The sequence below is a fragment of the Somniosus microcephalus genome, chromosome 9 (assembly GCF_052327205.1).
Source record: "Somniosus microcephalus isolate GS21.2 chromosome 9, FLI_Smic_1.0, whole genome shotgun sequence".
Taxonomy (NCBI): domain Eukaryota; kingdom Metazoa; phylum Chordata; class Chondrichthyes; order Squaliformes; family Somniosidae; genus Somniosus; species Somniosus microcephalus.
In genome coordinates this window covers 220,208,179-220,232,480 of record NC_140995.1, presented here as the reverse complement: position 1 = coordinate 220,232,480, position 24,302 = coordinate 220,208,179, and the positions used below count along the sequence as shown (strand labels likewise).

The 24,302-nt window shown below is 48.9% G+C and overlaps 1 protein-coding gene across 6 annotated transcripts in view; it reads right to left on the bottom strand.

The window, feature by feature from the left end:
- LOC147113078 (uncharacterized) overlaps window positions 1–22,849 on the bottom strand; it is a 157,873-nt gene extending 135,024 nt beyond the window's left edge. For all 6 annotated transcript variants that reach the window (XM_085997924.1, XM_085997925.1, XM_085997927.1 and 3 more), the window contains exon 1: window positions 22,294–22,849. In XM_085997924.1, the coding sequence (XP_085854050.1) occupies window positions 22,294–22,362 (69 nt within the window). In that variant the 5' untranslated portion in view covers window positions 22,363–22,849. The remainder of the gene's footprint in view (window positions 1–22,293) is intronic.
- Window positions 22,850–24,302: the final 1,453 nt, after the last annotated feature.

Genomic DNA, 24,302 nt, shown 5'->3' with positions numbered 1-24,302 from the left:
GAACAACCCCAGCTTCTCCAGTCTATCAATATAACTGAAGTCCCACATTCTTGGAATCATAGAAACATAGAAGATAGGAGCAGGAGTAGGCCATTCGGCCCCTCGAGCCCGCTCCGCCATTTAATGAGATCTTGGCTGATCATCCAAATTCAGTACCCTGTCCCTGCCTTCTCCCCATATCCCTTGAATCATTCTCGTAAATCATATATCTGCACCCTCTCTAAGGCCTTCACATCCTTCCTAAAGTACGGTGCCCAGAATTGGACACACTACTCCAGTTGAGGCCGAACCAGTGTTTTATACAGGTTCATCATAATTTCCATACTTTTGTACTCTATGCCTCTATTTATGAAGCCCAGGATCCTGTAAGCCTTTTTAACTGCTTTCTCAACCTGCCCTGCCACCTTCAACGATTTGTGTACACATACCCCCAGGTCTCTCTGCTTTAGGATTGTACCATTTAGTTTATATGTCCTCTCCTCATTTTTTCAACCAAAATGTATCATTTTGCACTTTTCTTCGTTAAATTTCATCTGTCACATGTCCGCCCATTTCACCAGCCTGTCTATGTCTTCCTGAAGTCTATCACTCTCCTCTTTGCTGTTCACTATACTTCCAAGTTTTGTGTCATCTGCAAATTTTGAAATTGTGCCCTGTACACCCATGTCCAAGTCATTAATATATATCAAAAAAAGCAGTGGTCCTAGAACCGACCCCTGGGGAACACCACTGTATACCTTCCTCCAGTCCAAAAAACAACCGTTCACCACTACTCTCTGTTTCCTGTCACTTAGCCAATTTCGTATCCATGCTGCCACTGTCCCTTTTATTCCATGGGCTTCAACTTTGCTGGCAAGCCTATTATGTGGCACTTTGTCGAACGCCTTTTTAAAATCCATGTACATTACGTCAACTGTATTACCCTCATCAACCCTCTACATTACCTCATCAAAAAACTCAATCAAGTTGGTTAAACATGATTTGCCTTCAACAAATCCATGCTGGCTTTCCTTAATTAATTCACACCTATCCAAGTGACTGTTAATTTTGTCCCTGATTACTGTTTCTAAAAGCTTCCCCACTACCAAGGTTAAACTGACTGGCCTGTAATTGCTGGGTTTATCTTTACACCCTTTTTTGAGCAATGGTGTAACATTTGCAATTCTCCAGTCCTCTGGCACCAACCCCGTATCTATGGAGGATTGGAATGTTATGGCCAGTACCTCCGCGAATTCCGTCCTCAATTCTCTCAGCCTCCTAGGATGCATCCCATCCGCTCCTGGTGATTTATCGACTTTAAGTACAGCCAGCCTTTCTAATAACTCATCTTTATCAATTTTTATCCTATCAAGTGTCTCCACTACCTCCACTTTCACTATATCTATGGCAGCACCCTCTTCCTTGGTGAAGACAGATGCAAAGTACTCATTTAGTACCTCAGCCATACCCTCTGCCTCCATGCATGGGCCTAGTCGGCCCCACCCCTCCTCTTACTACCCTTTTGCTATTTATATGCCTGTAGAAGGATTACCTTTTAGGTTGGCTGCCATTCTAGTCTCTTTGCCCCTCTTATTTTCTTGTTCACTTCTCCTCTGACCTTTCCATATATAAACACCACGTAGCACATTATACTTTAATGAGGTCCTATTTTAAGCACGTAATTCCTTGACTTTAAGCTGTACATTAGCAATGTAAGGTATGACAACAGCCAGACAGATAGATATACAGCGGCTTATCACATCTCCCACAAATGTCTACAGTGAGTTACTTTGAATACACTGACTGACTGTTGTGTAGGCAGATGCAGCAGCCATTTTGCATACAGCAACATCCCACAGGGAACAGCGAGATGAACAACCAGTTCTTCGAGTTTGTTTTTTTAACCGATGCTGGTTAAAGGATGAATTTTTACGGGAGCGTTGTAATTAAAAATAAACTTGATCACGCCTAAAGAAAAGGATTGTCAATGCTCCTGGAGTCTCCAGGATTTAGAAATGAATCTCCTGGACACTGCTGCGGGAAACCTGGGAGGGAAAAAATATTATAGCGCTACTAAAAAATGTTGTGTGTGTTTTCCATTTTCTTTGAACACTTTTGTTGATTAATTGTAAAAATATTGGAGCTGGGGATTAAAGGCTGTTTGAGGGGGTGGGGTAGTGGGAGGTGGGAGGTCATGTAATAAAACCTCTGGGAATACATCTAACCAGAGCTGGCCACCCTATCTAAAGACGCCAATCTCACAGACTGCCTCCAGGCGTCTTTACCGCACGAGAGTACCATCGACTGCCGCTTGGTGGGATACAGCGCAGGCAAGTGTTGAACAGCCCCACCTCCACACAGCCAATGGTAGCAGAGACTCACTGTGGCTCTCTCCTTCGAGCAGAGAAGGTTAAGGGGAGATTTAACAGGTGTTTATAAGGGGTCTTGATGGAGAAAAATAGGGAGAAACTTTTTCTACTGGAAAGAAGGTCAGTAATCAGAGGACACAGATTTAAGAAAATTGGCAAGGGGGAGATGAGAATTTAAAAAAGAATAAACACAGTGATTTTATGATAATTTGGCATGCTCTCCCTGAATGGGTGGTGGAAGCAGATTCAATAGCAGCTGTCAAAATGGAATTGGATAAATACTTGAAAAGTAACAATTTGCAGGGCTATGGGGAGAGAGCAGGGGAGTGGGACTAATTGGAGAGCTCTTTCAAAGAGCCGGCACAGGCACGATGGGCCGAATGGCCTCCTTCTGTGCTGTATGATTCTATGATTTGCCACTGGATTGAAGGCCTCCTCATCTCGCCCGCTAATTCCAGTGAGCCGGCTTCGAGAGAGAGTTTATTCGCACACAGCACGAAACATCAATGTGGCACAAACACCCTGATGCACGGGACAGCTCAGTCTGCGATCGCCCCCCCCCTCCCCGGGCCCACCCGCCGCATGCAGTCGCATCACGATAAGGTAGATACGGAGAAACGACTTCCTCTGGAACAAGGGAGCACAATCTTAAAATGAGAGCTAGGCTGTTCAGGAGTGAACTCAGGAAACACGCTTTTGCACAAAGGGCGGTGGAAATCTGGAACTATCTCCCCAAAAGGCTGTGGAAGCTGGGGTACAATTGAAATTTTCAGGACTGAAGTAGATACTGTTTCTATGTTCACTGCATCACACCATTAACTGATTCCATTGCGTACACTACCCTACCTGATCCAATTTCATGCATTGATCACTGTGCAAATGAGGACCTCCCGCTATCAGTCCAAAGGTATTGGCCCAGTTTGAATCTATACCCCCTTGCCCTACTGACACAGTTTACATACAATCAACAGCACAGGAACAGGTCATTTGCTCTATAATAACAACAGAAAACGCTGGAAAAACTCAGCAGGCCAGGCAACGTCCGTGGAGAGAGAAACGGAGCCAACGTTTCAGGTCGAAACCCTTCGACAGAACTGAGAAAAAAAGGCAGGAAATGAAAAGATTAAAAGGCAGTTTGGGGGCTGGGAAACGGGGGAGGGGATGAAAGAAGAGACATTAAGAGATATTCAAGGTGAGACGAGATGGTAATAGGACAGGTAAAGAAACAGACAATGGCTCTAGATGAAGTGTGAAAAGCGCCGACAGAGTGAGAGACAGCTGCCATGTGGGAGAGAGAAAAAAGGAAAAGGCACAAACCAAAAGTGTGGATAAAAAATATAAAAATATAATAGGGGCCGAGGTTATGATCTGAAATTGTTGAACTCGATATTGAGTCCGGAAGGCTGTAAAGTGCCTGATCGGAAGATGAGGTGCTGTTCCTCGAGTTTACGCTGAGCTTCCATGAAACAATACAAGAGGCCGCAGGCGGTGAGGTCCGAGTGGGAATGGGGTGGTGAACTGAAATGACAGGTGACCGGAAGCTCGGGGTCACCCTTACGGACTGAATGGAGGTGTTCCGCAAAGCAGTCACCCAATCTGCGTTTGGTCTCCCCAATGTAGAGGAGACCGCATTGTGAGCAGCGAATACAGTATACTAGATTGCAAGAAGTACAAGTAAATCGCTGTTTCACCTGGAAGGGGTGTTTGGGGGCCCTGGACAGTGGGAAGGGGGGAGGTATAAAGGCAGGTGTTGCATCCCCTGAGCCTGCACGGGAAGGTGCCGGGCGAAGGGGAAGGGGTGCTGGGGGTGATAGAGGAGTGGACTAGGGCATCTCGGAGGGAGCGGTCCCTACGGAATGCTGAAAGGGGAGGGGAGGGGAAGATGCGTTTGGTGGTGGGATCACGTTGAAGGGGGCGGAAATGGCGGAGGATGATCCGTTGAATGTGGAGGCTGGTGGGGTGAAAGGTGAGGACAAGGGGAACCTTATCGTGGTTCCGGGAGGGAGGGGCGGGGGTGAGAGCAGAAGTGCGGGAGATAGAACGGACCCGGTCTAGGGCCGTGTGAACCATGGTAGAGGGGAATCCTCAGTTGAGGAAAAGGGAAGACATGTCGGAAGCACTGGTGTGGAAGGTGGCATCGTCGGAGCAGATGCGGCGGAGACAGAGAAACTGGGAGAATGGAATAGAGTCCTTACAGGAGGCGGGGTGGGAAGAAGTGTAGTCCAGGTAGCTGTGGGAGTCAGTGGGCTTGTAGTGAGTGTTGGTCAATAACCTATCCCCAGAGATGGAGACGGAGAAGTCAAGGAAGGGAAGGGAAGAGTCGGAGATGGACCATGTGAATGTGAAGGAAGGGTGGAAATTGGAGGCAAAGTGAATGAAATTGTCTAGTTCAGGGCAAGAGCAGGAAACGGCACCGATACAGTCATCAATGTACCGGAAAAAGAGGTGAGGGAGGGGATCTGAGTAGGACTGAAACAAAGAATGTTCCACATATCCCACGAAAAGGCAGGCATAGCTAGGACCCATGCAGGTACCCATAGCAACACCTTTAATTTGGAAGAAATGAGTGGAGTCAAAGGAGAAGTTGTTCAATGTGAGAACAAGTTCAGCCAGGTGGAGGAGGGTGGTGGTGGATGGGGACTGGATGGGCCTCTGTTCAAGGAAGAAGCGGAGCGCCCTCAGGCCGTCCTGGTGGGGGATGGAGGTGTAGAGGGATTGTACGTCCATGGTGAAAAGGAAGCGGTTGGGGCCAGGAAACTGGAAACCGTTAAAGTGGCGGAGGGCATCAGAAGAGTCGCGGATGTAGGTGGGAGGAGACTGGACAAGGGGAGAAAAGATAGAGTCGAGATAGGAAGAGATAAGTTCCGTGGGGCAAGAACAGGTTGAAACTGCTCAACTGGTCTATGCCAGTGTTTACACTCCACACAAGCGTCGTCCCACTAGAATTACCTCTTCCCACTCTGCCCCCATATCCTCCTATTCCCTTCTCCCTCATGCATACATCAAGCCTCTCTGTGAATGTATCAATCCTATCTGATTTAACCACTCAATGTGGCAGCAAGTTAAGAATATAAGAACATAAGAAATAGGAGCAGAGTAGACCATACGACCCCTCGAGCCAGTCAATAAGTTCATGGCTGATCTCCTACCTCAACTCCACTTCCCACCCTATCCCCATATCCCTTGATTCCCTTAGTGTCCAAAAATCTATTGATCTCAGTCTTGAATATATTCAAGGGCTGAACATCCACAGCCCTCTGGGTGAAGACATTTCTCATCTCATTCCTAAATGGCTGACACCTTATCTTGAGACTATGACCCCCTAGTTCTAGACCCTCCAGCCTCTCAGTATCTACCCTGTCAAGCATTTCCCCACATTTTACTCCATCTGCCACCTTCTTGCCCACTCATTTAACCTGTCTACATCCTTTGCAACCTCATTGTGTCCTCCTTACTTTCCCAACTAGCTTTGTATCGTCAACAAACTTGGATACATCACACTACACACTCTCATCATTCTCTGTGTAAAGAAATTCCTCCCAAAATTCTTTATTTAATCTGATAGTGCCTGTCTTATTTCTATATCTTATTTTTCTAGCTTTTGCACTGTTCACTTTGGTAGGAAAATTGTAAAAACAGAGTTTTTTTTAAATGGTGAGAGATTGGGAAATGTTGGTGTTCAGAGGGACCTGGGTGTCCTTGTACATGAATCACTGAGAGTTAACATGCAGGTACAGCAAGCAATTAGGAAAGCAAATGGTATGTTGGCCTTTATTACAAGAGGATTTCAGTATAAGAGTAAAGACGTCTTACTGCAATTATATAGGGCCCTGGTGAGACCACACCTGGAGTATTGTGCACAGTTTTGGTCTCCTTACCTAAGGAAGGATATACTTGCCATAGAGGGAGTGCAACAAAGGTTCACCAGACTGGTTCCTGGGATGGGGGGATTGTCCTATGAGGAGAGATTGAGTAGACTAGGCCTATATTCTCTAGTGTTTAGAAGAATGACAGGTGATCGCATTGAAACATACAACATTTTTACAGGGCTTGACAAGGTAGATGCAGGGAGGATGTTTCCCCTGGCTGGGGAGTCTAGAACCAGGGGTCACTGTCTCAGAATAAGGGGTCAGCCATTCAGGACTGAGATGAGGAGAAATTTCTTCACTCAGAGGGTGGTGAATCTTTGGAATTCTCTACCCCAGGGGGCTGTGGAGGCTCAGTCGTTGAGTATATTCAAGACAGAGATCGCTAGATTTTTGAATATTAAGGGAATCAAGGGATATGGGGATAGTGCAGGAAAGTGGAGATGAGGTAGAAGATCAGCCATGATCTTATTGAATGGCGGAGCAGGCTCAAAGGGCCAAATGGCCTACTCCTGCTCCTATTTCTTCTGTCATATATACCTCCAAGTTTCCCTCTTGGACACCTTGTTTCGAGTCTGATTGGCTGGCGCTTTTTAATTAATTCCCCGGTTGTGGGCATCATTTGCAAGGCCGGCATTTACTGCCCATCCCTAGAACGGATTGGCTTGCTCAGCTACTTCAGAGGGCAGTTGGTGTGGGGCTGGAGTCACATATAAACCAGACCAGGAAAGGACGGCACGTTTCCTTCCCTAAAAGACATTAGTGAACCAGTTGGCATGTTACATAGTCTGACAGCTTCATGGACAATTTTACTGATACCAGCCTTTTATTTTATTTCCAGATCTTTTAAACGGAATTAAATGCTCAAGCTTCCGTGGTGGGGTTGAACTCACTACAGTATTAGTCTAGGCCTCTGGATTACCGGTCCAGTACATAACCACTACTAAACTTAAATCCGTCCAGTGTTTCCTCGTTTGCGCCAAATGAGGAAAAATCATGAGGATCATTAGCAAATTCACAAGGCAATCTCGCATACAAGTTTCGTTTCGTTATCAATTCCGTTAAAATTCCGCTGTGCGGTAGGAAAACGGCCGCCTCTTTACAGCTCCTGCTGAAGCGCGTGCATTTTGCAGCGGTGGCGACACAAAAGCCTCTTTATTTCTCATCTAATCTCAGGTCAGATGCAGGCCGAACAGCTCCCAGCGGGGGGGGGGGGGGGGGAGGGGCAACGTCCTATTCGCACTGTGTCCTTTGTTTCCGGCGTTTGTCTTGCTTTTTTTCCGTCGCTGGAAACGGAGCAAAGCGAATAAAGTAATGGCGGTGTAGCTATCCCAGAGCTCAGTGCGGCTGTGAAAGCCCCCTATCACCGCGACAGGCCCCGCGCGCTCAATAGGGGCCATTCACCGCCGCTCGGCATGCTGGGATAATCCGCTCCCATAAGACAGTCTGGTTTGCTCTTCATTTTCAAATGGGCGAAAACGCACATAAATCCCATACCACCTGTAGATGACAGACAGGCACACCCACAAACACTCAAAAACAAAAGGAACAGGGAAACAGACAAAAAGAGGGACCAAGAGGGTTAAAAAAAAGGGCAGAAGAATGCCACCCAACTAAAGTAAAATACTGCGAATACTGGCAACCTGAAATAGAAACAGAAAATGCTGCAAGCACTCAGCAGGTCAGGCAGCATCTATGGAGAGGGAGAAACAGGGTTAAAGTTTCAGGTTGTAACCTGAAACCCATTCTGACGAAAGGTCACCGACCTGAAACGTGAACTCTGTTTCTCCCCCCACTGAGGCTGGCTGATCAGCTGAATGCTTCCAGCATTTTCTGTTTTTAGGCCGTTGAACTATCCTCTTGTGGCCTATGGAACAGACACAGCTGGAGTCCGTTTAGTCTGTACTTCCCTCCGCCCCCCGCCCCCCAGTCTGAAGATGCTGACTCCTTGTCGCAATACAGCTCCATGGAGGCCAGTCACTCTCTGAGGCCTCAACCAAGGGGCCATTATTCAGTGCAAGCTTTGACAGTGAGTGTCGGCAGGCTCTCCCATCATAAGTGAGCAGGGTTAGTGGTGAGAAGGGAGGTGGCTGAGAGAGGGAAGGTGGGCTGAGAGAGGGAAGGGGGGCTGAGAGAGGGAAGGGGCTAAGAGAGGGAAGGGGACTGAGAGAGGAAAGGTGGGACTGAGAGAGGGAAGGGTCTGAGAGAGGGAAGGGGTGCTGAGAGAGGGTAGGGGGACTGAGAGAGGGAAGGGTCTGAGAGAGGGAAGAGGGGATTAAGAGAGAGGGAAGGGGGCTGAGAGAGGGAAGGGGACTGAGAGAGGGAAGGGGACTGAGAGAGGAAAGGTGGGACTGAGAGAGGGAAGGGTCGGAGAGAGGGAAGAGGACTGAGAGAGGGTAGGGGGACTGAGAGAGGGAAGGGTCTGAGAGAGGGAAGAGGGGATAAAGAGAGAGGGAAGGGGACTGAGAGAGGGAAGGGGACTGAGAGAGGGAAGGTGGACTGAGAGAGGGAAGGGGGGCTGAGAGAGGGAAGGGGGGCTGAGAGAGGGAAGGGGGCTGAGAGAGGGAAGGGGGGCTGAGAGAGGGAAGGGGGGCTGAGAGAGGGAAGGGGGGCTAAGAAAGGGAAGGGGACTGAGAGAGGGAAGGGGGACTGAGAGAGGGAAGGGGGGCTGAGAGAGGGAAGGGGACTGAGAGAGGGTAGGGGGACTGAGAGAGGGAAGGGTCTGAGAGAGGGAAGAGGGGATTAAGAGAGAGGGAAGGGGGCTAAGAAAGGGAAGGGGACTGAGAGAGGGAAGGGGACTGAGAGAGGGAAGGTGGACTGAGAGAGGGAAGGGGGGCTGAGAGAGGGAAGGGGGCTGAGAGAGGGAAGGGGGCTGAGAGAGGGAAGGGGGGCTGAGAGAGGGAAGGGGGGCTGAGAGAGGGAAGGGGGGCTGAGAGAGGGAAGGGGGGCTAAGAAAGGGAAGGGGACTGAGAGAGGGAAGGGGGACTGAGAGAGGGAAGGGGGGCTGAGAGAGGGAAGGGGGCTGAGAGAGGGAAGGGGGACTGAGAGAGGGAAGGGGGGCTGAGAGAGGGAAGGGGGGCTGAGAGAGGGAAGGGGGCTGAGAGAGGGAAGGGGGAGAGGGAAGGGGGACTGAGAGAGGGAAGGGTCTGAGAGAGGGAAGGGGGGGACTGAGAGAGGGAAGGGGTGCTGAGAGAGGGAAGGGGGGCTGAGAGAGGGAAGGGGGCTGAGAGAGGGAAGGGGGCTGAGAGAGGGAAGGGGGGCTAAGAAAGGGAAGGGGGACTGAGAGAGGGAAGGGGACTGAGAGAGGGAAGGGGGCTGAGAGAGGGAAGGGAGACAGAGAGGGAAGGGTCTGAGAGAGGGAAGGGGGACTGAGAGAGGGAAGGGGACTGAGAGAGGGAAGGGGGGCTGAGAGAGGGAAGGTGGACTGAGAGAGGGAAGGGGGACTGAGAGAGGGAAGGTGGACTGAGAGAGGGAAGAGGACTGAGAGAGGGAAGGTGGACTGAGAGAGGGAAGTGGGGCTGAGAGAGGGAAGTGGGGCTGAGAGAGGGAAGGGGGACTGAGAGAGGGAAGGGGGAGAGGGAAGGGGGACTGAGAGAGGGAAGGGTCTGAGAGAGGGAAGGGGGGGACTGAGAGAGGGAAGGTGGACTGAGAGAGGGAAGTGGGGCTGAGAGAGGGAAGTGGGGCTGAGAGAGGGAAGGGGGACTGAGAGAGGGAAGGGGGACTGAGAGAGGGAAGGGGGAGAGGGAAGGGGGACTGAGAGAGGGAAGGGTCTGAGAGAGGGAAGGGGGAGAGGGAAGGGGGACTGAGAGAGGGAAGGGTCTGAGAGAGGGAAGGGTCTGAGAGAGGGAAGGGGGGGACTGAGAGAGGGAAGGGGGGACTGAGAGAGGGAAGGGGTGCTGAGAGAGGGAAGGGGGAGAGGGGAGGGGGACTGAGAGAGGGAAGGGTCTGAGAGAGGGAAGGGGGACTGAGAGAGGGAAGGGGGGACTGAGAGAGGGAAGGGGGGCTGAGAGAGGGAAGGGGGGCTGAGAGAGGGAAGGGGGACTGAGAGAGGGAAGGGGGCTGAGAGAGGGAAGGGAGACTGAGAGAGGGAAGGGGCTGAGAGAGGGAAGGAGGGGCTGAGAGAGGGAAGGGGGGGCTGAGAGAGGGAAGGGAGACAGAGAGGGAAGGGTCTGAGAGAGGGAAGGGGGACTGAGAGAGGGAAGGGGGACTGAGAGAGGGAAGGGGGACTGAGCGAGGGAAGGTGGGACTGAGAGAGGGAAGGGGGACTGAGAGAGGGAAGGGGGACTGAGAGAGGGAAGGGGGACTGAGAGGGAAGGGGGGCTGAGAGAGGGAAGGGGGACTGAGAGAGGGAAGGGGGACTGAGAGAGGGAAGGGGGACTGAGAGAGGGAAGGGGGGCTGAGAGAGGGAAGGGTCTGAGAGAGGGAAGGGTCTGAGAGAGGGAAGGTGGGACTGAGAGAGGGAAGGGGGACTGAGAGAGGGAAGGGAGACTGAGAGAGGGAAGGGAGACTGAGAGAGGGAAGGGGGACTGAGAGGGAAGGGGGACTGAGCGAGGGAAGGGGGACTGAGAGAGGGAAGGGGGGCTGAGAGAGGGAAGGGGGGCTGAGAGAGGGAAGGGGGGCTGAGAGAGGGAAGGGGGACTGAGAGAGGGAAGGGGGACTGAGAGAGGGCAGGGGGACTGAGAGAGGGAAGGGGGACTGAGAGAGGGAAGGGAGGCTGAGAGAGGGTGATGCACTATCAATTGCTACAAAAGACTGGAGATTGAGAAAGTAATAAACAGGCTTTTATTACCAAAGAACAGAGCATGCCTCTTGTGGTTGCCTGGTATCCAAAAGGGCCGGAGGCTTCTGAGCAGCGACCTTTATACCCAGCCATGAGGGTGGAGCCAGGGGCGGAGTCAGCTGAGGCATGCACAGACAAGTACAACAATATGCAAGAGTGAACAACAGTACTAACAGTGAACAACAATACTAACAACAGTGGTTTACCACAGAGGGAAGGGAGGCTGAGAGAGGGAAGGGGGGCTGAGCGAGGGAAGGTGGGACTGAGCGAGGGAAGGGGGACTGAGAGAGGGAAGGGGGACTGAGAGAGGGAAGGGGGGCTGAGAGAGGGAAGGTGGGACTGAGAGAGGGAAGGGGGGCTGAGAGAGGGAAGGGGGGCTGAGAGAGGGAAGGGGGGCTGAGAGAGGGAAGGGGGGCTGAGAGAGGGAAGGGGGACTGAGAGAGGGAAGGGGGACTGAGAGAGGGAAGGGGGACTGAGAGAGGGAAGGGGGGCTGAGAGAGGGAAGGGGGCTGAGAGAGGGAAGGTGGGACTGAGAGAGGGAAGGGGGACTGAGAGAGGGAAGTGGGACTGAGAGAGGGAAGGGGGACTGAGAGAGGGAAGTGGGACTGAGAGAGGGAAGTGGGACTGAGAGAGGGAAGGGGGGGCTGAGAGAGGGAAGGGGGCTGAGAGAGGGAAGGGGGCTGAGAGAGGGAAGGGGGACTGAGAGAGGGAAGGGGGGCTGAGAGAGGGAAGGGGGACTGAGAGAGGGAAGGGGGACTGAGAGAGGGAAGGGGGGCTGAGAGAGGGAAGGGGGCTGAGAGAGGGAAGGGGGCTGAGAGAGGGAAGGGGGCTGAGAGAGGGAAGGGTCTGAGAGAGGGAAGGGGGGACTGAGAGAGGGAAGGGGGACTGAGAGAGGGAAGGGGGACTGAGAGAGGGAAGGGGGCTGAGAGAGGGAAGGGGGCTGAGAGAGGGAAGGGGGCTGAGAGAGGGAAGGGGGACTGAGAGAGGGAAGGGGGGCTGAGAGAGGGAAGGGGGGCTGAGAGAGGGAAGGGGGCTGAGAGAGGGAAGGGGGCTGAGAGAGGGAAGGGGGACTGAGAGAGGGAAGGGGGCTGAGAGAGGGAAGGGGGACTGAGAGAGGGAAGAGGGACTGAGAGAGGGAAGGGGTGCTGAGCGAGGGAAGGTGGGACTGAGAGAGGGAAGGGGGGCTGAGAGAGGGAAGGGGGGCTGAGAGAGGGAAGGGGGCTGAGAGAGGGAAGGGGGACTGAGAGAGGGAAGGGGGACTGAGAGAGGGAAGGGGGGGCTGAGAGAGGGAAGGGGGACTGAGAGAGGGAAGGGGGACTGAGAGAGGGAAGGGGGGCTGAGAGAGGGAAGGGGGGTTGAGAGAGGGAAGGGGGACTGAGAGAGGGAAGGGGGACTGAGAGAGGGAAGGGGGGCTGAGAGAGGGAAGGGGGGCTGAGAGAGGGAAGGGTCTGAGAGAGGGAAGTGGGGCTGAGAGAGGGAAGGGGGGCTGAGAGAGGGAAGGGGGGCTGGGAGAGGGAAGGGGGGCTGAGCGAGGGAAGGTGTGGGGTTAATCACAGCTGAGACCGATCCTGTCCTGATCCAACATCCGCCCATGTGCACGGCAGCACAAGGTCACTGAATTACAATCAGGAGAGTGAGAGAACCTGGACAATTTTCACTTCCTTAATCTATCGGCACTCTGGCCAAGTCATCATAGAATCTTACAGCAGAGAAAGAGGCCATTTGGGCCATCGCGCCTGTGCCGGCTCTTTGAAAGAGCTGTTCAATTAGTCCAACATCGCCCCCCGGACACCTCGCTCTTTCCCCATAGCCCTGCAAATTTGTTTCTCCTTTTCAAGTATATATTCAAGAGTAGCACCATTACTGCTACCCTGACAGAAATCAGCTCAGATCAGGGCCTGGACCCAAGATGAACCATCTGATCACATAAAAGAAAAATTACTTCTCACACTTCACACACATATTTTGCTTTCAGGCCTTTGTGACTCATAGGAGAAAGATAATATTTATCAGTATGATAGTGACAGCCTGTGGCTTTAAGTGTATTGTTTCCCAGTTGGAGCCATGATGTTGACAGCATGTTAACAAAGCCCATTCTCACAATGACAAACACTAATCTGCTTGCTGTTGATCTAACGCTGTCAAGCTTTGTCACTTCAACATCCTCCCAAGCCCAGCCAGTGCAACTATTACACTTCACACTCCCTTAAGCTCCTTAAGCAGTCCCAAGCTATTCTGTTACTGTAAATAGACATGATTGTGTGAAGTCAATTAAGCTACATTGCCATTCTGTACATGTAGCGCCTCACTCCCCTGTTAGCGGCTATGGGGTTGGAGGGATGGCAGTGCGCGGGCTCTTCTGATTCACTTATCATCCTTTCTGGAGACCGGGTGTGAGGGAAAGAGGTCAAAGCCACACCTGGATGTAACGCCAGGTCTGTGGGAAACAACAACAACAACTTGCCTTTATATAGCGCCGTTAACATAGTAAAACGCCCCAAGGCACTTCACAGGAGCGTTATCAGACAAAATTTGACACCGAGCCACATAAGGAGATATTAGGGCAGATGGCGGTAGATTTTAAGGAGCATCTTAAAAGAGAGGTAGAGAGGTAGAACAGGTAGAAATTGCCCTGTAAAGGTCATTTATGAGCAGAATCCTCTTGAAGTTTACTTTCTTTCATTCCACTACACCCTCCATTTTTGAAGATATCGATTCTTTTCAATTCTCTAGCATTAGGCCTAATCCCAAGTGTTAGCAGAAAATAGCCTGTTCCCTAGCATCTGTCTATGCCACTCTAGCTCCTTAGCGTCCTGGGTTAACTTGACCTCTGGCCTTCCCTCCCTCAGTGGAGGAATCAGCCAGTTTAGTTGAGACTTGTAGGCAATCACAGGAATTATTTTTAAAAACTTATTTTCCTCGGCTTTTCTCTCTGCCTATTCAACAGCTATTGACTCCTGTTACACTGCCTTCTGGAGCAGAGGCGAAGCAATCAGCTGCAGGCATGTGGAAAGCACATGTGTATCATCATCAGGTGAAACAGCGATTTACTTGTACTTCTTGCAATCTAGTATACTGTATTCGCTGCTCACAATGCGGTCTCCTCTACATCGGGGAGACCAAACACAGATTGGGTGAATGCTTTGCGGAACACCTCTGTTCAATCCGTAAGGGGGACCCCAAGCTTCCGGTCGCCTGTCACTTTAATTCACCGCTCCACTCCCACTCAGACCACAGCGTCCTCGGCCTCTTGCATTGTTCCACTGAAGCTCAGTGTAAGCTCGAGGAACAGCACCTCATCTTTCGATTAGGCACTTTACAGCCTTCTGGACTCAACACAGAGTTCAACAATTTCAGATCATACACTTGGCCCCTATCATCATATATATATATGTTTTATCCACACTTCTTGCCTGTGTCTTTTTCTCTTCTCTCCCACATGGCAGCTGTCTTTCACTCTGCCAGCGCAATTCACACTTCATCCAGAGCCATCCTTTGTTTCTTAACCTGTCCCATTACCATCTCCTTTTGCCTTGAATATCTCTTAATGTCTCTTAACCTCTCCTGCCTTCTATCCTATCACAGACCTTCCCTTTTGTTCTTTCATTCCCCCCCCCCTTTCCCAGCCCCTACACTTGCTTAAAAATCTGTTCCATTTCCTGCTTTTTTCCAGTTCTGATGAAAGGTCATCGACCTGAAACGTTAACTCTGTTTCTCTCTTCACAGACGCTGCCTGACCTGCTGAGTATCTCCAACATTTTCGGTTTTTATTTTGTATCATCATCATCTTTGTGTCTCCTCGCTGTTCCTTTGGTGAAGTAGGGGGCGGATTCGCAGGCTGATCTGACTGGCTGCGTTAATGCTCCTTACATAGGCCGTAACCATTTTTACACCAGCCAATAGGGTGGTTAGTCCTATACGGCGGGAGGGTTTTATGGGCTCCCACAACCCATATGATGAGGGGGCGCCACCCACACCCACAGGGCCCCAGTATCCCGCTGGGTGTCAACCCAGAATTCAAAGCCAGGCCTCCGACTCCACTCGACAGGACTACCTGGAGTGGGGTTCAAACCCTTCACCTTCTGGCCCAGAGCCAGAGGCTCTCTCCCAGCCACAGAGGGGAAAACAGATTATCTGCCTGTTTATTTCACTGCTCTTTGTGGGAGCTTGCTGTGCGCAAATTGGCTGCCACGTTTCCCTGCATTACAACAGCGACTACACTTCAAATTATTTAATTGGCTGTAAAGCACTTTGGGACGTCCGGTGGTCATGAAAAGGCGCTATATAAATGCAAGTCTTTCTTTCTTTCGAAAAATAGATTAAATATCCACATCCATTCATGGAAGCAGAGAGGTATCATGTGACATGAGAAATGGGCACATGGGTGATGTACAACAACAACAACTTGCATTTATATAGTGCCATTAACGCAGTAAAATGTCCCAAGGCGCTTCAAAGGAGCATTATCAAAAAAAATTGACACCGAGCCATATGTTAGGGCAGATGACCAAAAGCTGGGTCAAAGAGATAGGTTTTAAGGAGCATCTTAAAAGGAGGAAAGAGAGGTGGAGGGGTTTAGGAAGGGAATTCCAGAGTTTAGGGCCTAGGCAGCTGAAGGCACGGCCGCCAATGGTGGAGCGATTAAAATCTGGGATGTGCAAGAGACCAGAAATTGGAGGAGCGCAGAGATCTCGGAGGGCTGTAGGGTTGGAGGAGGTTACAGGGATAAGGACGGGCGAGGCCATGGAGGGGATTTGAAAACAAGGATGAGAATTTTAAAAGTCAAGGTGCTGCTTAACCAGGAGCCAATGCAGGTCAGCCAGCACAGGAGTGATGGGTGAACAGGTCTTGATGCGAGTTAGGATACGGGCAGCAGAGTACCCGAGAGCTGCCGGCACCCGTGGATTTGTACCCCAGTCATCGCCTTCAGAAACGAGGGGGGAAAACTGCATGGGAGATGGGGCGATGATAAATTTGCATGGCCGGATTCAGCCACCAATTTGTTGCCACAAGTGTGCCCCTGTCAATTTAAATCTGATGAAGCTTAACAGAATTCTTTCGTGCCGCAAATATGCTGGTGGGCCCCTCGTGTCAGAACAAGGCATTTGTTGCTGCTGCTGCACCAACATAGAGAAAGCAGACAATCTTCTGGGTAAACTGTGAAATCGTGTCCAATTCAACCAACAACAATCAAATAACCTCACATTGTATTGACTGGAGCTACATTCGCCTCTGAAGGCTCAGTCCACCCACTGATCGCTGAAGAATTTAACAACTTTGCCAAGCATTGTGGATGATTCAGCATAGTACTGTTTATTTTTTTTTTATCGGATTAATATTAAGCGTTTACAGAGATAGAGAGCTGGAGAGATAGAGAGATAGAGAGCTGGAGAGATAGAGAGATAGAGAGATAGAGAGATAGAGAGCTGGAGAGATAGAGAGATAGAGAGCTGGAGAGATAGAGAGATAGAGAGATAGAGAGATAGAGAGATAGAGAGCTGGAGAGATAGAGAGATAGAGAGCTGGAGAGATAGAGAGATAGAGAGCTGGAGAGATAGCGAGATAGAGAGATAGAGAGATAGAGAGATAGAGAGCTGGAGAGATAGAGAGATAGAGAGCTGGAGAGATAGAGAGATAGAGAGATAGAGAGATAGAGAGCTGGAGAGATAGAGAGCTGGAGAGATAGAGAGCTGGAGAGATAGAGAGATAGAGAGCTGGAGAGATAGAGAGATAGAGAGATAGAGAGCTGGAGAGATAGAGAGCTGGAGAGATAGAGAGATAGAGAGATAGAGAGCTGGAGAGATAGAGAGATAGAGAGCTGGAGAGATAGAGAGATAGAGAGATAGAGAGCTGGAGAGATAGAGAGATAGAGAGATAGAGAGATAGAGAGCTGGAGAGATAGAGAGATAGAGAGATAGAGAGCTGGAGAGATAGAGAGATAGAGAGCTGGAGAGATAGAGAGATAGAGAGCTGGAGAGATAGAGAGATAGAGAGATAGAGAGCTGGAGAGATAGAGAGCTGGAGAGATAGAGAGATAGAGAGATAGAGAGATAGAGAGCTGGAGAGATAGAGAGATAGAGAGCTGGAGAGATAGAGAGATAGAGAGATAGAGAGCTGGAGAGATAGAGAGCTGGAGAGATAGAGAGATAGAGAGATAGAGAGATAGAGAGCTGGAGAGATAGAGAGATAGAGAGCTGGAGAGATAGAGAGATAGAGAGATAGAGAGCTGGAGAGATAGAGAGATAGAGAGCTGGAGAGATAGAGAGATAGAGAGATAGAGAGCTGGAGAGATAGAGAGCTGGAGAGATAGAGAGCTGGAGAGATAGAGAGATAGAGAGATAGAGAGCTGGAGAGATAGAGAGATAGAGAGATAGAGAGCTGGAGAGATAGAGAGATAGAGAGATAGAGAGCTGGAGAGATAGAGAGATAGAGAGATAGAGAGATAGAGAGCTGGAGAGATAGAGAGATAGAGAGATAGAGAGATAGAGAGCTGGAGAGATAAATTTAAAGAAAACCGATACGAGATCACCAGAGATGGTGTAAACATGGCCATAGAGGATATAAATATGATCTTCCATGAGGCAGCTGTAAAAGCCGACCTTGTGAAACAGAAGAGGAAGCGTCACAAAAGACAAAATAAAAATAAGAAATGGTTTGACCACGAATGTAAAAATGCCAGAAAAGACCTGAGAAAAATATCAAACCAAAAGCATTGCCATCCAAACAATCCGGACCTACGTACTAGATACAATGAAACCCTCAAAAGATATAAACACACCATTAGGAACAAAACACAAAACTATACCCACAAAATACTCGAAGAAATTGAAAACTCCACCAATCCAAAACAATTCTGGGGAATGTGGAATAACCTGAGTACAACACAATTGCAAGCATTACCAATCCAAGATGGCGACATCTGGAGAACACATTTTGAAAACCTCTACAAAGACATCCCAATAAACGAAACAAACCCAAGTCAACATCAGGTCACAGAAAAACTCCACACATTAGAAGCAACAATTAAAGACAACCAAAGCCCTCTAGACTCCCCAATCACATGGAAAGAACTGGCCACAAAAACAAAATCTCTCCACCTAAAGAAAGCCTGTGGCCCAGACAACATCAAAAATGAAATGCTCAAGTTCAGCAATATGGAGATGCAGGGTGCGGTACTCAAATTATTCAACATCATATTACGTTCAGGCTGTTTTCCCGATATCTGGTGCCAAGGACTAATCTCCCCCATATATAAAAGTGGAAACAAATCAGACCCAAATAACTACCGCGGCATCTGTGTCAACAGTTGTCTAGGGAAGTTATTCTGCAGTATTCTAAATAGTAGATTGCTTGATTTTCTTAACAAACATAATATCCTCAGAAAAAACCAAATAGGCTTTCTTCCAAAACACCGCACCGCCGACCATATCTATACCCTTCACACCCTCATTGAAAAACATATACACCAAACAAAAAATGGGAAAATATTCGCCTGTTTCATCGACTTCAAGAAAGCCTTTGACTCTATATGGCACGAAGGGCTCTATTATAAACTTCTTCAGTGTGGAATAGGGGGCAAAGTCTATGACCTTATTAAATCAATGTATCTGAAAAACAAATGCGGGGTCAAAATTGGAGACAAACGCACCGATTTCTTCACCCAGAGAAGAGGCGTCCGGCAGGGCTGCAATTTGAGCCCGACCCTGTTCAACATATACATAAATGAATTAGCAGACATGCTGGAGCAAAGCGAGTCACCAGGTCTCCGTCTCCAGGATGGAGAAGTGAAATCCCTGTTCTATGCGGACGACCTGGTTCTGCTGTCTCCCACAGAACAGGGATTACAGCAACAACTAGACCTACTCGACAAATACTGCCAAAATTGGGCTCTAACAGTAAATCTAAAAAAAAACCAACATCATGATTTTTCAAAAAAGGCCCAGATGTCAGGAAAACAAATACCAGTTTACCCTCAGTGATACCACTATAGGACACACTATGAGCTACACCTACCTTGGTCTAACTATTACAGCATCAGGGAGCTTCAACATAGCAGTGAATGCACTAAAAGAAAAAGCCCGAAGAGCCCTATATGCAATAAAAAGAAAATTCTACAACATCCAAATCCCAATCAAAATCTGGCTCAAAATATTTGACAGCATAATCCTGCCCATTGCACTGTACGGTAGTGAAGTATGGGGCCCGCTAAATCACCAAAGCTACACTAAATGGGAAAAACACACAATAGAAGCCCTACATGCAGAATTCTGCCGAAGCATCCTTCGCATCCAAAGAAAAACGCCAACAAATGCATGCAGAGCCGAACTAGGCAGATACCCACTGATAATAAACATCCAAAAACAAGCACTAAACTTCCTAAATCACCTCAAATCTAGCTCCCCAGACACCCTTCATTTCAAAGCCTTTCAGACCCAAGAGCTAAACCCAGAAAAGAGTCCCCTGAGTCAGCTGCTACTGAAACTAAGTACTCAGCCGGACCCTGACCAGCCCCAGACCAACACAGCCGTCCAAACACCAATCCGAGTGAACCAAATCATTAAACAATGCAAAGAAACCTACCTGGAACATTGGAACAAAATAACCGAAAGCCAAAGCAGATTAGAATGTTACCGGGCCCTAAAAAGAGAATATAAACTGGCAGACTACCTCACGACCATCAGAGACACAAAACAGAGACAGACCCTCACCAGGTACAGACTAAGCGACCACCAACTGGAAATTGAAAAAGGCAGATACAAGAAATCCTGGCAGCCTAGAGAGAATAGAATATGCGATCAATGTCTGGCCGGCGAGGTTGAAACAGAAATGCATTTCCTCCTAAAATGCGAAAAATTCAACACATCAAGAAACATATTATTCAACAAGCTAAGCCAAACAACCCCAGATTTCAAGGAATTGGATGACCTGTCAAAATTGAGATTAGTCCTGGGAGAAGGAGACAGACCATACCTTGGGGCCAAATATGTAACAACATGTCACAACCTGAGGACTGTTTAAAATTAAGACTGTTTAAAATTAATATTGAACGTACCAAATGAAGTACAAAGACTGTTTAAAATTAATATTGTTTAAAAGTAATGTTGTATGTACCCAACAAATGTCAAATCGATTGACACCTACAGAATGTTTGAAAATGTACCTTTTTGCTATGTAAGCTTTGGCAATATGGTTCTCTGTAAACTTTCATGCCAATAAAGCATTTGAATTTGAAATTTGATTTGATAGAGAGCTGGAGAGATAGAGAGCTGGAGAGATAGAGAGATAGAGAGATAGAGAGCTGGAGAGATAGAGAGCTGGAGAGATAGAGAGCTGGAGAGATAGCGAGATAGAGAGCTGGAGAGATAGAGAGCTAGAGAGCTGGAGAGATAGAGAGCTGGAGAGATAGAGAGATAGAGAGATAGAGAGATAGAGAGCTGGAGAGATAGAGAGATGAACAGATTCCTGCTATATTCTGGGCTCGGCACAAGTTCACGCGCATGATTCCTCACACAGTCTATTTCCAATTAGACATGGGGGCCAATGGTAGTATGGCGGAGGGTTAATTCCTCTTTGCTTGCAGCAGTGTCCTGGAGATTAATCTTTCATTCCTGGAGACTCCCAGGCAATCCTGGAGGGTTGTGCACCAACCCTACGCCTTTGGAATAGCCGAAACTCACTTGATGGAGTCAGTGCCCATTAACTTTACCAGGTCTGAATTATTTCCCTTAAAATGGCCATCAGATGGTTTGCCGTCTACATCCACTCATTCAGTTTGAGACGAGCGACCTTGAGTTGCATCATCCAATGGCCATTTTGAGCAAGGTAATTGCAATGAGGTAGAGTTAACCTTGGGTGTTGTGGCCCCTTAGAAAAGGTTCTAACACAGAAGTACATCGAATATACAGCATGGAAACAGGCCATTCCACCCACTGGTCCATGCCAGTCACACGAGCCTCCTCCAACCCTACTTCATCTCACCCTATCGACATATCCTTCTATTCCTTTCTCGCTCGTGTGTTTATCTAGCTTCCCTTTAGCGGTATCTACGCTGTTCGCCTCAACTGCTCGTGGTAGCGAATAACTATTTGGGAACCTCGAGCACACCGTCTGTTACCAGCAAGTCCTCTTTAGTTACATTGTCGCGGAGGCCGGTTGATCCAGACGGGTCAGTTTGGGCCACCATGGCTCAGTTGGTGGCCCTCTCGCCTCTGGGTCAGAAGGTTGTGGGTTCAAGTCCCACTCCTGAGACTTAAGCACAAAAATCCAGGCTGACACTCCAGGGCCGTGCTGAGGGAGCGCCACACTGCCCGAGGTGCCGTCTTTCGGATGAGACGTTAACACGAGGCCCCGTCTGCCTCTCTCAGGTGGACGTAAAAGATCCCATGGCGCTATTCGGAGAAGAGCAGGGGGAGTTATCCCCAGTATCCTGGCCAATATTTATCCCTCAGTCGACATATCAAAAACAGGTCATTATCACATTGCTGTTTGTGGGAAAACAGGTTGACTCCAAGCGCTCTGTCGCACAGTGAGTGGGTACATTTCCAGGCTAAGCAATTGCCAATCCCAGCTCCCCGCTTCGCCCCATCGCATTCATCAGCTTTGAAGGAGATCGGCACCTTTCCCTGCACGGTAAGCAAGCACCCTGTACCTCTCCAGTGACCCTCGGCTCACTCCAGGCCCTCCTTTACATAACCAAAGGGGAATTTTTAAAAAAAAGCCCCCTCGGAACTCACCGGGGACCGCGGTGAAGGAATCGCCATAATTCATTCACCATCGGGAGAAGCTCATGATTTGAGGTAAGGAGTGAACGTGAGGCACGGAAGGGGAAAAACAAAAGTTGAAACAACCCTTTCTACACGAAACAGGAGGCAATGCAGCGAGTTAATGCAGTTTATCAAACTGTATGGACAGAGACACAGTACACAATCCAGCTGTGTGTCTTTGTATCTCCCGAGAGAGAGATATCGATCAGGCTAATTCCTTATCAATTAAACCGGAGATCAATTTTTAGTAAATGTGATTTTCTTCAAATATATACTTTTTTAAAATATCACATTTCTTTAAAAAATATATATATCTTACTGGTTTAATTGATAATTATCTAGCATCAAACGTTATCCGGCGATTAAACAACATAATCGAATGATTAAACTAACTCTTGCTGGTAATAGTGTCCAGAGAGGAAGCGTGCCCAGGAAACTGACGAGCTGCTTCACCTGCCACATGGCTCATTCACAAATTGGCAAAGGTTATTTACACGCCGTGCATGTAAGTTGGGAAACGGCCAAATCTTACTTACCTTCACTTGAAAGGGCTGGATCTCATTCAGCGTCTGCGCTCTGAGCTTTCTGGTTAAGACCTTCAGCATTGTGTAAAAAGTGTTGTTCTGAAAAATCGCAACACTAAAAAAAAATCATCCAGAATTGGGAAGTCGGTGGAGTCTGTCAGTCAATCAGTCAGTCAAGACAGGACAGAGGGGGGGATCCCGAGAGATGCCAAGAGCTGTGTGGAACTTGTTGACTCTGCAAACGCCGCCAATAACAACCCCAAGCCTTCTTCCTGATCGCCTCCCACTCGCCAAATTTGAGTCCGGTCTCTTGTCCAGTCTATGAAACGATGCAAGTGGGGAGGGGAGCCAGAGCGATCGGCTGCTGAACGATCCCCGGGGGTCTGCACGCTAGCCTCGCACAAGCTTTTTTTGCAGCTTTTAATTAGGATTAGGATTGCATGGGGGGGGAGGGTCGACGAGGAAGCGCTCTTCGCAGAGAAAGCGTGGACCCCCGGTGATGTTAGGACGCTGCCATCGTGTCTCTACTCAGCCATCGACCCCCCCCGCCCCCACCCCCAACACCAGCACCGACCTGAAACTTCACGAGTAAAACGGAGCGCACCCCCTCACCGGCCGCTATTGGCCAACGAAAAGAGAGAAACAATAAGGAGAGAGGAGGAGGAGGGGAAGGCTGGCATCACTCTTAGGGGCGGAGTTAAACCTGAAAGCAGCTTTCTTTTTCCCCGAGATCTTGTACTTTTGACACCCCCTGTTGGTAATTGTAACACATTAGAAATTCGGGGCTGTGTACAAGTTAAAGGTGTCAATTGGAAGGGACCTTAGTCTTTGAAGTTCCAATAATCACAGCAATATTCCAGTTTGTATTTATTATGTTGTCACTGATGCAGTAATCCTCGTAAAATATATACTGACGTGTATGTGTGTGTATATATAGATATGTATGTATATACAGACATATATATATGCGTGTATATATAGACAGATTCGATTTTAACTTTCAAACGTGAATTGGATATATACCTGAAAAGGAAACATTTGCAGGGTTACGAAGAGTGAGTGGAGTGCGACTAATTGGATAGAACGTTCACAGAGCTATCACAGGCACGATGGGCTGAATGGCCTGTGCTGTATAGTTCTATGATTCTATATATACACACGCACACATATCTGTGTGTATATATAATATATATGTGTATATATCTCTATATGTGCGTGTGTGTGTATATATATGTGTGTGTGTAGGAATCGACGAATTCCTAACCAATAACTGAGGTCGACTCAGGAGATCAATCAAACAGGTCTTTAATGTAAGACTAAACGAGTTCGAACAGTTTGTTGAGATCGATACAGGAGAACCACGAAAACAGGTCTTAACAAGATGGAGATTCCACGAGGACTGCCCGGACAGTCACGTGGTTTGCGACGTGACGTCATCGCGTTTGCCCGCGTTTTCCCACGCTCTTAAAGGGGCCACGCCTCGTACAGACAAACACTATATACAAAACACAGTAATGTCTAACACAATGGTACAGGCTTAGGCTGGTGTTAGAACATCATTAAAGGGAATTATATACAGTTGCCCAGAGTCATTCAGTGGAGCCTTGAGTGGATCCCTATGAGCATCCTGGCGAATAAAGACGTACTCAGCCTTGTGAAGCTCCGGGGGAACGTGCAAACTCTGCAGCCCGTGGTGCGAAGTGGGCACCGGTGCGAAGCATCTGGCCACCTTCTGGTGACTAGTAAGCTGGTCAGACACGGACCATGGCTTCGTCGAAGCTGGCAGGAAATCCCCCGGGACTCGCAGCGGCTGACCGTACACCAGCTCCGCTGATGAAGAGCAAAGGTCTTCCTTGGGGGCCGTGCGAAGGCCCAACAGGACCCACGGTAGCTTGTCTGCCCATCCAGCGTCCTGGAGGCTGGCCCTCAGGGCGGCTTTCAGTGATCAGTGGAAACGTTCATAGAGGCCATTCGCCTGTGGGTGGTAGGCTGTGGTGCGATGTAATTTGACACCGAGTCCT